Source organism: Belonocnema kinseyi, chromosome 5 (genome assembly GCF_010883055.1).
Source record: "Belonocnema kinseyi isolate 2016_QV_RU_SX_M_011 chromosome 5, B_treatae_v1, whole genome shotgun sequence".
Classification (NCBI taxonomy): Eukaryota; Metazoa; Arthropoda; class Insecta; order Hymenoptera; family Cynipidae; genus Belonocnema; species Belonocnema kinseyi.
The window spans coordinates 74,607,041-74,621,077 of NC_046661.1; the positions used below are offsets into that span (position 1 = coordinate 74,607,041).

General features: G+C 24.2%; 1 protein-coding gene across 2 annotated transcripts in view; it reads left to right on the forward strand.

Annotated features, from left to right (window-relative positions):
• The window catches only part of LOC117173088 (eukaryotic initiation factor 4A-III-like), a 30,778-nt gene extending 21,955 nt beyond the window's left edge, over positions 1–8,823 (forward strand). For both annotated transcript variants that reach the window (XM_033361471.1, XM_033361472.1), the window contains exon 5: positions 8,483–8,823. In XM_033361471.1, coding sequence (XP_033217362.1) covers positions 8,483–8,735 — 253 coding nt within the window. In that variant the 3' untranslated portion in view covers positions 8,736–8,823. The remainder of the gene's footprint in view (positions 1–8,482) is intronic.
• Positions 8,824–14,037: the final 5,214 nt, after the last annotated feature.

Genomic DNA, 14,037 nt, shown 5'->3' on the forward strand with positions numbered 1-14,037 from the left:
TTTGGGGAATGATTGAAATTTTTATAAAATAATTTTAGAACATTGTTGAAATTTTAAGAAAATCATTGAAGTCTGTGACATCGAATAAATCTATCTGAAATATTTCAAATATTTTATAATTATTTGATAATATTGATGAAATGATTGAAATCTTTAGAACTACCTTGAAATCTTTTTAGTCTATACAAAATCTTTACGCAATATTTGAAATTTTCAAAAAATAATTGAAATCTTTATAAAAAAATTTGTAATATTTTTGAAACGCTTAAAATCTTTGTAAAATATTACAAATATTTTATAAAGATTTGATAATATTTTTGAAACGATTGAAATCTTTTTGAAATCATTTAAATTTATCCGAAATCTTTTAAAAATATTTCAAATATTTGATAATATTTTTGAGAAATAATTTTAATCTTTCAAAAATTATCGAAATATTTTGAATCTATCCGAAATCTTCATAAAATATCTGAAATCTTTGTGGAATGATTGAAATTTTCATAAAATATTTTAAGAAAATCGTTGAAATCTTTGGAAAATCATTGAAGTCTGTGATATCTTTTAAATCTATCTGAAATATTTCAAATATTTTATATATATTTTATCATATTTATGAATTGAATTAAAACTTTAGGAAATCCTTGAAATCTTTTAAATCTTTGTGAAATCTTTACGAGATACTTGAAATCTTTACAAAAAATTTTTTAATATTTTTGAAATATTTTTTAAATTGTTGAAATTTTTATAAAAGCTTTTTAATCTATCCGCATTTTTTCTGACATGTTTGAAATCTTTGTAAAATATTTTTTTTAATGTTTAATATTTGATAATATTTGTGGCATTGTTTAAATCTTTGCGAAATATTTGAAATCTTTGTAAAGTCATTCAAATCGTTGTGAAACCTCCGGAAATCTTGGAAATATTTTTGAACATTTATAAAATTATTGAAATCTTTAGGATCTCTCTTATGCCTTTGTGAAATTTTTTAATCTGTGTATCCGAAATCTTTTCGGAATATTTTAAATCTTTGCGAAAAATATTCAAAATCTTTGAGAAATCGTTAAAATATTTGGCAAATCATTAAAACCATATGAAAATATTTTTCAAATATGTGGTATATACTAGGTAGTCTGATAAGTCCCTGAAAAATGAAACACGGAGACGTTTTTTTGGCCAAAGTCGATTTTATTTTTCGACATACTCTCCTTTTAGGTCGATACAGCGAGTCCAACGATTTTCTAACTTTTTGATACCGTCCGAAAAGTACTCGATCGGAAGGTCTCCAAAATACGCCTCAGTTTCAACTATGAGCTCCTCATTTGAGTAAAAAACGCTTATCGGTGAGCCATCTCTTCAGGCTAGGGAACAAGTAATAGACGCTGGGGGCCAGGTCTGGTGAATACGGTGGCTGAGGAACCAATTCGAAGCCGATTTCATGCAATTTTGCTTGTGCAACTAAGCATGAATGAACAGACGCATTGTCGTCATGATAAAGCGGTTTTTTCTTCTTCAAATGCGGTCGTTTTTCGGCTATTTCGATTTTCAATCGGTCCAATAATGATGAATATTATGCTCCGGTTATGGTTTTACCTTTTTCAAGATAGTCCACGAATATTATGCCATGTGCATCCCAAAATACGGAGGCCATAACCTTTCCGACACATTGTTGCGTTTTTGGACGATTCGGAGCACTTTGGCCTGGTGGAACCCACTGTTTTGCCTGTTGCGTTGACTCAGGAGTATAGTAGTGTATCCAGGTTTCATCCATGGTTATGAATCGGCGCAAAAACTCGGTCGGCTTAGGCGAAATTAATGCCAAATTCTGCTGGGAAGTTGTCACACGAATTCGTTTCTGGTCCACTGTGAGCAAACGCAGCACCAATCGCGCGCAGAGCTTCTTCATGTCCAAAACTGAATGCACGATATTGCCCACACGTTCCAATGATATGCCAATAGCATTAGCTACCTTTCTCAATTTCACTTTGGGATCATGCAACATCATATCATGGATTTTTTCGACATTTTCTGGTGTAGTGACCTCTTTTGGGCGCCCAGATCGTTCAGCATCAACTGTGCTCATACGGCCATAACGAAACTCGGTAAACCACTTATGAATCGTTCCAATCGACGGTGCAGAGTAAACTTGTAAATGCGTAAACATAAATGGCTGAAGTTTTGACAGGCGTCATTTGAAGGATCAAGCTCGACGAAAATGGTTCACATTAGTGAATACTAATGCCATCTCTTAGAATTTTCAGGTACTTATCAGACTGCCTAGTATTTGAAATTGTTGAAATCCTTGCGAAATCATTGAAGTCTTTGTAAAATCTTTTAAAACTATGCGAAATCTTTGGAAAAGAGTTATAATCATTGAAGTCGTTTTGAGATATGCTAAATATTTTAAAAATATTTTATAATATTGGTGAAATTCTTTAAATCGTTGCGAAAGATTTGAATTCTTTGGGAAATCATAGAAATATTTTAAATCTATCCGAAATCTTTGCGAAATATTTCATATACTCTATAAATATTTGATAATATTTTTAAAATGATTGAAATCTTTGAAAAATCATTACAATAACTGTGAAATATTTTTCTTCTTTCCGAAATCTTGATGAAATATCTGAAATCTTTGGGGAATTATTGAAGTTTTTAGAAAATTGTTGAAAAAATCATTCAAGTCTGTGACATCGGTTAAATCTATCTCAAATATTTCAAATATTTTATAACTATTTGACCATATTTATGAAATTGTTAAAATCTGTAGAAATCCTTGAAATCTTTGTGAAATCTTTTTAATCTATCCGAAATCTTTACGAAATATTTAAAATCTTTAAAAAAGAATTGAAATCTTTAAGAAAAATTTTTTATATTTTTGAAACGCTTAAAATCTTTGTAAAATATTACAAATATTTTATAAATATTTGATAATATTTTTTAAATGATTGAAATTTTTAACAAATAATGGCAATCTTTTAAATCTAACCGAAATCTTAATGAAATATCTGAAATCTTTGGGGAATGATTGAAATTTGTATAACATATTTTTAGAAACTTGTTGAAATCTTTGGAAAATCATTTTAATCTATCCGCATTTTTTCTAACATGTTTGAAATCTTTGTATAGTTTTTTTAATGTTTAATATTTGATAATATTTGTGACATTGTTTAAATCTTTGCGAAATATTCAAAATCGTTGAGAAATCTTTAAAATACTTGGCAAATCATTAAAACCATATGAAAATTTTTTTTAAATATTTGGTATATTTTTGAAATTGTTGAAATCCTTGCGAAATCATTAAAGTGTTTGTAAAATATATGACATATTTTTGAAACATTTGTGAAATTATTGAAATGTTTGTTCAATCATTGCGGATTCATTTATGCTTTTGTGCAGTCTTTTAAATAAATCAAAAATCTTTGTGAAATCTTGGCGAAATATTTAAAATATTTTTGTTATATTTTGTTATTTTTGTCAAAATTATTGAAATCTTTGAGAAATCATTGAAGTCTATGAAGTCTTTCAACTCTATCAACTCTATCAGAAATGTTTGCGTAATATTTCATCATATTTTTTAAATGGTTAAATTCTTCGGAAAATTATTAAAATCTTTGTAAAATATTTTAAATCCATCCGAAATATTTTAAATCTTTGGAAAATATTTGAAATCTTTATAAAAAATTAAAAATATTTTTGAAATAATTGGTATATTTTTTAAATTGTTGAAATCTTTGGGAAAGCATTCCAGTGTTTGTGAAATCTTTTTAAACAATCCGAATTTTCTGTGAAACGTTTGAAATCTTTGTAAAATATTACAAATATTTGATAATATTTGTGACATTGTTTAAATCTTTGTGAATTATTCGAAATCTTTGAAATCTTTGTGAAACATTCGGAAATCTTAAAAATATTTTTGAAGCATTTATGATATTATTGGAATGTTTGGGATCTCATTTATGCTTTTGTGAAGTTTTTAATTTTGTACATCCGAAATCTTGGGAAATTTTTGCGACATATTCAAAATCTTTGAAGAGTTTGGGATATCATTAACACCATACGAAAATATTTTTGAAATATTTGGTATCTTTTTGAAATTGTTGAAATCCTTGCGAAATCATTGAAGCCTTTGTGAAATCTTTTAAAACTATCCGAAATCTTTCCGAAAGATTTCTAATTTTTTGTATTGAGTTGTAAGGGAGAGAATATATCGTTCTTCAATATTTTTTTTATTGGAAGAGGCTCTTTTTTGTTTTCATAATATTTAGTGATTTAAGATTTTTATCGAGTTTTTGGTTTGATTGTTTTCTGAATTGGGAAAGGCCATTTCTTCATTTTAGTATTTTTATTAAGTTAAAGGGGGGATCTTTTAATTTTCAATCTTTTCCCTGAATAGAAAAAGCGTAATTTTTTATTTTAAACATTTCTATTGAGTTGGAAGGAAGGATATTTGGATTTTCAAATTTTTCTGAGTTGGAAGAGGGACATTTTTTTATTTAAAAAATTTTTATCGAATTGGAAGCCAGACAATTTTTTCTTAATTGAAAGAAAAGTATTTTTTATTTATAAGATTTTTATCCAGTTGAAAGGGAGAAAATTTTGGTTTGGTTTTTTTCTGAATTGGAAGAGGGATATTTTTTTAATTTAAAGATTTTGATCTAATTAGATGTATTACATTTTTTCTCAATTAAAAAAGAAACATTTTTTTGTTTTAAGAATAGCCCATTTTTTAATTTTAATATTTTTAGTTTGTTAAAGGAGGTAACTTTTAATTTTCAATATTTTCCCTGAAGAGGAAAAGCATAATTTTTTATTTTTAACATTTTTATTGAGTTGGAAGGAAGGAAACCTCAATTTCTAATTTTTTCTGAATTGGAAGAGGGACATTTTTTTATTTTAAAGATTTTTATCGAATTGGGAGGCAGAAAATTTTTTCTTAATAGAAAGAGAAGCCTTTTTTATTTTTAAGATTTGTATCCAGTTAAAAGAGAGAAAATTATGGTTTTATTTTTTTTCTGCATCGGAAGATCCCATTTTTTTATTTTATTATTTTTATTGAGTTGAAGGTAGAAACTTTTAATTTTCAATCTTTTCCCTGAATATGCAAAGCGCAATTTTTTAAATTTAACATTTTTATCGAGGTGGAGGGAAGGAAATTCGGATTTAAAATTTTTTTCTGAATTGGAAGAGGGAAATTTTTTATTTTAAAGATTTTGATCTAATTGGAAAGGAGGACACTCATTTCTGAATTGAAAGAGAAATCGTTTTTTATTTTTAAGATTTCTATCCAGTTGAAAGGGAGAAACTTTTCGTTTTATTTATTTTTTTCTGTATTGGAAGAATGATACTTTTATTTTTAAGATTTTTCTAGCGTTACAAGAAATGAAATTTTTGTTTGATTTTTTTCTGAATTGGAAGAGGAATATTTTTTTCAAAAGATTTTTATCGAGTTGAAGGAAAGAAAATTTTCGTTTTTTCTGAATTAGAAAAAGGAACATTTTCTTATTTTAGAGATTTTTTTCCAGTAGCAAAGGAGAAATTTAAGGTTTAATTTTTTTCTGAATTGGAAAAGGCTATTTTTTATTTAATTCTTTTTATTGAGTTAAAAGAGGGAACTTTTGATTTTCAACTTTTTACCTGATTAGGAGGAGCGTAATTTTTTTTTATTGAGTTGGAAGGGAGGAAATTTCGATTTTCAATTTTTTCTGAATTGGAAGAGGGACATTTTTTTATTTTAAAGATTTTTATCGAATTGGAGGTATTACATTTTTTCTCAATTAAAAGAGAAACATTTTTTAATTTTTTTGTTTTAAGAACAGTCTATTTTTTATTTTGAACATTTTTATTGAGTTGGAAGGAAGGAAATTATTTTGTTCTGTATTGGAAAGAGGAAACTTTTTTATTTTTAAGATTTTTATCGCGTTAGAAGTGATGTCAGTTTTGTGTTATTTCTTTTCTGAATTTGAAGAGGAACATTTTTGTAACAAGATTTTTATCAAGTTGAAAGGAAGAAAATTTTCTTTTTTTTTTCATGAATTGAAATTGGAACATTTTTTTATTTTTAAGATTTTTATCAGGTTTCATGGCATTTAATTTTAAATTGTTCAATTGAAAAGTGTTAAAATCTTACATTTTATACGTATTTAAATTAATTTGTAGCTTCAATTTTAATCCCGTAAAATTCAAAAGAGTTTCCTCGATTAAACCGTTCATCCTAAAAGCGGATAGATTTAAAATTAAAATACTGAAAAAAAAATCGCAACTGAAAATTATATTGTAACATGTACTATATTCAGGGTGGCCGCTGGACCGGGAATTTTTTGAGACCGGGAAAAACCGGGAAATGACAGTGAATTTTTTTTTTACCGGGAATTTTACAAATTTGTAGAAGAAAAATCTGTCCACGTTCGATTTGAGCAGTTTTTAAATAATTAGTGGAATTGTTATATTTTTCATTTATGCTATTATTTTGCTTACAATGTGTAATTTAACATTTTTTTACTTTAAAAATTTTCGATTTAAAATTTTTATTTCTAAGCTTACATTTTTAATTTAAAGAATTTTTTAATGCTTTCTTAAAAACTTGAAAAAATAAAAGCCTTTGATGTTGAAAATTTTGGATAAAAAACATTTTTATTTAATGAATAAATACATTTTTTTTAATTTATCTGTACTTTAAGTAATAAAAAGTGAACAAAAACGATCTGCCAAAACGATTTTAAATCAGTTCAAAATTTAAAAATTTTCAGTTTTTAACGTTAAAACTTAAACGGTTTCAATTTGAAAGTTTCAGTCATTAAACAAGTGTGAATGTCGGACTGAAAGTTTATAAACTATTTTGAACTTAAAAATAACTTCATGATAATATATTCTTAATTAAAGGATTTTATTAAATTTAAAATATTGTTTCAGTCTAAAATATTCCATTTTTAACCCATTCAATTTGAAATTTTTTATTAAAAAAAAAGATTAATTATTGAATATTTAGCAATATTTGAGTTTTTATTTAAGACAAGTAAATTGAAACCAAATATTTAAAGTAAAGAATCTTCAACTGAATTGTTTAACATAGAAAACCTGGAATTGTTAAAATTTCGAAAATCCTTTAAACTTTTAACGTTACAATTTTAATTGTTGTATTTGAAAAATGCTTAATTTGTAAGTGAAATTTTAAAATTTTTGATGTATAATTTACAAATGAATATTTGTAGAAAAAATTTGCGTAATTTTAAGAGATATTTCGGAGTTTTAAAAAGATTCAAAATTATCATGCAAATTTTAGAAAGTTTTCTTAAAATCTTCTAGAATCTTTTTTGAAAATTTTGTTTAAATCTTTGAAAAACTTTTTAAATATTCTCTTAAAATAATTTTTCAAAGTGAAAAGTTATTTTTAATTTTCCTAGAAATATTAAGAAAATGTTTTTATTCTTTTGAAGCCTTTCACAATTCTTGAAAAGAATCTAACTTTTTTGCTTAAAATCTGCTAAAATCTACATTTTGTTCTATATTAAGCTATCATTTCAAGTTTTACATTAAGTTTGAATCTTTTCAAAACCTCTACATATCTCTTAAAATTAATCTAGTTTAGCCTACAAATAATAAAGGTTCAGTTGTTATTCATACATCCAAATTGTAAAGAAATTTTCTAAAATTTGCAGGATTTTCTGAAAATTGTAGAAAAACTGCAATTAATTTTGACAGATATTTAGAAGTTCTGAAAAAATTTCCAAAATAATTTTTAATTTAAAACAAATTTAAAACAATTTCTAGGTTTCTCAAGATTTTGAAATAAAATGTTGAAGCTTTTCAAAGATATTTAAACTATTTAAAAAGAAAATAATTGAATTTCTAATTTAAAAAGTGTTCAGTTAAAATATTTTCAATTTTTCAATATTCGATGTTTCTAGCTTAAAATTCCTTAAAATTATATAATTTAAAAAATTTTAAACTTCATTGATTGATTTTTTAATTTCGAGTATTGGAAATGATAACGTGGATTTATATTTTTTATATTGAAAAATGTTAGTACCTTTAATTTTATACGCGTAAATTATTGAGTAATTGTATACCAAATTTTTTAATTAAAAGCTTTTAAATTTCAATTTTAAAAGTTCAACATTTAACAGTTCCACTTTGAGTCTTTTCATTTGCAACTCAGTTTTTATTACCTCAAGTGCAGATTTTTTTAGCTTTCGTTTTCCATTTTTTTAAATTTCATTGGCCGTGAAAAATGTTTGCGAACCGGGAAATGACCGAAATTTTTATTTCGTCGATTAAATCGACCACCCTACATATTTTTTTAATCTCATAAATTCTTAATTTGTTGGAGAAAATGATGGAACAAGCTAATGAAATTTGAAATAAGTTTTTATTAGTTGAGGATCCAATTTATTTATTACTAATATTCTATTTATTCTTGCATCCATTTTTGCCAATTTGAATGAAACTTGTACTCAATATTTTTTTCATATTTTTGTGTTTGCAGTCGCGTTTTGATTACAACGGATGTATGGGCTCGAGGATTAGACGTCCAGCAGGTGTCGTTAGTAATTAATTATGATTTTCCGAATAATAGGGAGCTTTATATTCACAGGTTGGGTCGGTCAGGTCGGTTTGGTCGAAAAGGTGTTGGAGTTAGTTTTTTGAAAGCGGAGGATATAAGCGTAATGCGTGATATTGAACAATTTTATGCTACCACAGTCGACGAAATGCCTATGAATGTCGCCGATTTAATTTAGATTTTTGAGTTTAAGTTTATTCTTTAGAGAAAAAAAAATATATTTTTCTAGTTTTCTACAAATTTGTTACAATAAAATGATTAATCTCAGATTATTTTTTTTGCCCTCTTTTATTCTTAAGATTTCAACTCGAAATATATTGTACTTTTAACTAAATAATTAAATTTTTAGCCAAAAAACATGAACTTCCAAGTCAAAAAGACGAATTTTGTCGAAGATAGTTGAATTTTTTTATTATTTTTTGAACCAGGAAGCATCATTTGTCTGCCAGTAAAGTTGAATTTTCATACAAAAAAGATGAATTTTCAATCTAGAATGATGAATTTTTAATAAAACAGTTCAATTTTCAAGCAAAATAGATTATTTTAACAAAATATTTGAATTTTTAACTAAATAACTAAATCTTTAACCTACATAGATGATAAGTTTTCATCCAAAAATGGAGGCATTAAATTTTCAGTTAAAAAATTAATTTGCAACAAATAAAACGAATTTTTAATTAGTTGAAATAAACAAAAAATACGAATTTTTTATCAAATAGTTCAATTTTCGACCAAAACAGGAATATTTAAATTTAAAGATAAACAAAATTAATTCTTAACAAACAAAGAAAACTAATTTTCCACAAAATAGTTAGATTTTCAACCATAGAGGTGAATATTTAAAAAATATTAATTTGTAACCAAATAGTTAAATTTACTACCAAAATAGTTGACGTCTTCAACTAAAATGGTGAAGTCTTCAAACAAAAAGAATAAATTTTATACAAAGTCATTCAACTTTAAACGAATTAGTTGAGTTTTAATTTAAAAAATATGAATTCTCAACAACACTTTAATTCTTAACCAAAATGGATGAATTTTCAGCAAAGAAAATTTTATTTATGCCAAGAAAGGCGAATTTTTAACTTGAAAAGATCAATTTTCAACTGAAAATATCTATATTCTATAATAGATACGTTCTTAGTAAATAATAATCTGTGGAATTCAACAAAAATGACAAATGTTTAACAAAAGATGAATTTTTTATCAAATAGTTGAATTTTCAACGAAAACCGAAATATTTAAATTTTAAGAGAAGCGTATTAATTTTCATCCTAACCCTTACATTTTTATCCAAAATGGGTGAATGTTCAACTGGGAAAGATCATTTTGCAACTAAAAATATCTATTTATTTAACATATACATTTTCAGTAAAAAAAAAATTATTCTACAAAAAAGAAACAAATTTTTAATCCATTGAATTCAACAAAAAAATTGATGTTTAACGAAATATGAATTTTTATCAAATACTTCAATTTTCAACCAAAAGGAATATTTCAATTTTAAGATAAACAAATTAATTTTTGAACAAACCAAAAAACAAAAACCAATAAAGAATCTATTTTTTACGAAGTTATTCAATTTTTTACCAAGTAGCTGATTTTCCAATGAAAATATAGGAATTCTCAACAAAGTATGCAATAATTGATACTTCAACCAAAAAAGATTTTAATTTGAAATTAAAAAGAGTCGAATTTAACCAATAAATGCGGATTTTCAACATATTAGTTAAATTTTCAACCCTAACGGAATAGTTTTTAACCTAAAACCCTATATTTTAAAGAAAAGTGGATGAATTTTCTACAAAGAAGATAGTACTTCGAGCAAAAAGGAGAAATTTTCAACTGGAAAAAATCAGATTTGAACTAAAAATATCTATTTGTATGATAGATAAATTTTTAGTAAAAAAAATAACTTACAAAATAGAAATAAAGTTGTAATCGAATGAAATCAACAAAAAAGACGCATGTTTAACCAAATATAAATTTTATATCAAATAGCTCAATTCTAAACAAAAGCAGGAATATTTAAATTTTAATGATAAAAAAATTTTTTTTAACAAGAAAAACTAAAACCAAAATGAATATATTTTTTACAAGGGGGTTCAACTTTCAACCAAGTAGCTGATTTTTCAATAAAAAAATATAAATTCTTAACAAATCATGCAATAATTGGTATTTTAACCAAAACACATTTTATTTTGAAATTAAAAAGATGAATTTGCAACGTAGAAGATATTATTTATACCAAAAAAGATTAATTTTCAACTAAAAAAATATATTTGATATAATATATATATTTTCAGTGAAAAAATTAATTTACAACAAGGAAAAAGAATGTTAATCAGTTGAATTCAACGAAGAAGACGAATGTTTAACAAAATACATGAATTTTGTATCAAATAGTTCAATTTTTAACCAAAAATGTAATAGTTAAATATTCATATAAAAAAATGGATTTTTATAAAAGGAAAAATACAAACAAATTTCCACCCAAATAGTCCAATTTTCCTCGAAAGAAGTGAATCTTAACAAAAATGTATTTTTAACCAAATAGTTGAATTTCCTATAAAAAAGTTCAATCTTCAACTAAAATGAATCTTCGACCTAAAAGAAAATCAATTTTCTACAAAGTGGTTCAACTTTCAACCAAGTAACTGATTTTTTAATCAATAAATACGATTCCTCAATAAGACATGTGATAATTGACATTTGAACCAAAAAAATATTTTTATTTGAAATTTAAAACACCGGAATTAAAAAAATGAATACGAATTTTCAAAATATTTGTATTTTTAACTTAAACTTGCAATTTTGAAGAAAAAAGATGAATTTTTCAGTCGAAAAGACGAATTTTGTTGAAGACAGTTTAAATTTCAACCAAAAATGAAATTTTCAACCAAGAGAGATAACTTTTCTGTCAGCGCAGTTGAATTTTCAAACAAAAAAGATTAAAATTTAAATAAAAACAGTTACATTTTCAATCAAATAGTTGATTTTTCAACTCAAAAAGATGATTTTTTAAAAATAATATAGTTGAAGTAAAAGATGAATTTTCAATCCAGAAGAACGAATTTTTAATAAAACAGTTGAATTTTCAACCTGAATAAATTAATGTTACGAAATATTTGATTTTTTAAGCAACTAATAAATAACTAAATTTTTAACGTTCATAAATGATAAGTTTTCATCAACGAATAAAAAGAATTTTCATTTAGATTAATTAATCCAAAAATACGAATGTTTAACAATTTATGAATTTTTTATCAAATGGTTCAATTTTCAACCAATACCAATTATTTTTTCGGAAACAAGACTAACTTTGTACAAAATTAGCTAATTTTTAAAAAAATTTTGTTTATTTTCTTAAATTTAAAAAAAAATTTATTTATTTTTATTTAATTAGTTAATTTAAAAAATTAGTTAATTTTTCAACCAAAGAGGTAAATCTGGCACAAAAATTAATTTTCAACGAAGTAGTTGATTTTTCAAGCCAAAAAGACGAATTTTTAAAAATACAGTTGATTTAAAAGTTGAATTTTTAATCCAGAAGAACGAATTTTCCATAAAACAGTGGAATTTTCGACCAGAAAAAATGAATGTAACAAAATATTTAAATTTTTAACCAAAGAACAAATAACTAAATTTTTAAACTACATATATAATAAGTTCTCAGCCAAAAATAAAGGCGTTAAATTCTTAGTAAAAAAATTAATTTGCAACAAACAAAACGAATTTTTAATCAGTTGAATTCAACAAAAAATACGAATGTTTAACAAAATATGAATTTTTTATAAAATGGTTTAATTTTGAACCAAAACAAATGAAGTTTTTACAAAAAGAAACTAATTTTTAACAAAATAATTAAATTTGCAACCAGAGAGTTATACCTTCAAAAAACTAATTTTTAACAAAATAGTTGTATTTCCTACCAAAATAGGTGAAACTTAAACTAAAGTGATAAACCTTGAGCCAAGAAGAATCTATTTTTTTACCAAGTCGTTCAACCTTCAACCAAGCAGCTCATTTTTTAATTAAAAAATATGAATTCTCAACAAAATATGCAATAATTAATATTTCAACCAAAAAGGATTTTAATTTGAAACTTAAAAGAGTCGAATTTAACCAACATATGCACATGGTGACCATTCAAATTCTTAATCAAAAAAGACGAATTTTTAACAAAAAAATGTGAATATTTAACCAAATAATTGAATTTTCAATTACAAAATATCAATTTTCAATCTATTTTTTTTTTACTTTTTCAACTAAAATACTTATTCCTAAAAGAAAATAAATTTTCAGCAAAAGAATTCAATACTTAACCAGATAGTTCAATTTAAAAAAAAATTAATTAGAAAAATTTTGAATTAAAATAAATGTTTAGCTTATAGTTGAATATTCAACTAAAAAATATGAATTTTGAACGAAATAGTATTATTTTTATCTACAAAAGATAAAATTTCTATAAAAAATGGATTATTGAAATTTTTAGTTTGAAAATTTTAATTTTCAAAGAAAATGAAACAATTTTTCAAAAAAGTAGTTTGCAACCAATGAGATGAATGTTGATAAAAAAATTAGTTTTTAATATAGCAGTTCAACTTTCAACCAATTGGTTGCTGAATTTTGAACTGAATTTGTATCAAATATTTGAAATTTTAATTTTAAAAAGTTGTATTTTCTTTAAAAAAATGGAAAGTTTAAATTTTCAGTTAAAAAGAAAGTTTCAATAAAAAATGAAACAAATTTAAAAAAAAAAAATACATTTTTTAACCAAAGAGGTGTTCATCCAAAAAATTAATTTTTAATAATGTAGTTCTACCAAGCAGTTGGTTTTTTGACCAAAAAATATAACTTTTAAACAAAATATTTGCTTTTTCAACAAGATAATTACATTCTTACCAAATACTTGAACTTTTAAACTTTTAATGTTAACATTTAATACTAAAATGTCGGGTGATTTAGCAAAAAGAAGATTAAGTTTTCAGTAGAAGAAATTTATTTACAACAAAAAATAAAACAAAATTTTCAACAAAATAGTTACATTTTTATAACCAGAGATGAATCCTCAACCAAAAAAATGAATGTTCAAGAAAATTGTTTAATTTTCAACGTAATAGTTGAATTTTTGACCAAATAGATGACTTTTTAATAAAAATGTGGTATTTTCAACGAAATATTTAAATTTTCAAGCAAATAGTAGAATTTTTTATTTTTTAATATTAAAATTTAATACAAAAAAGTAGAGTCACTAAGAAAAAAGGCGAATTTTCCACCATATCTGAACTTGTAACCAAATAGTCGAATCTTCAACTAAAAAAGGTCAATTCTGAACCAAAAACTGGAAATTTTTTACTAAAAATATGAATTTTCAGTTTAAAGAATTTAGTTTCAACCAAAAGTGAAACAAATTTGTAAGAAAGTAATTAAATTGTCTACCAAAGAGATGCATGTCCAAGAAAAAAATTTTTAATCTT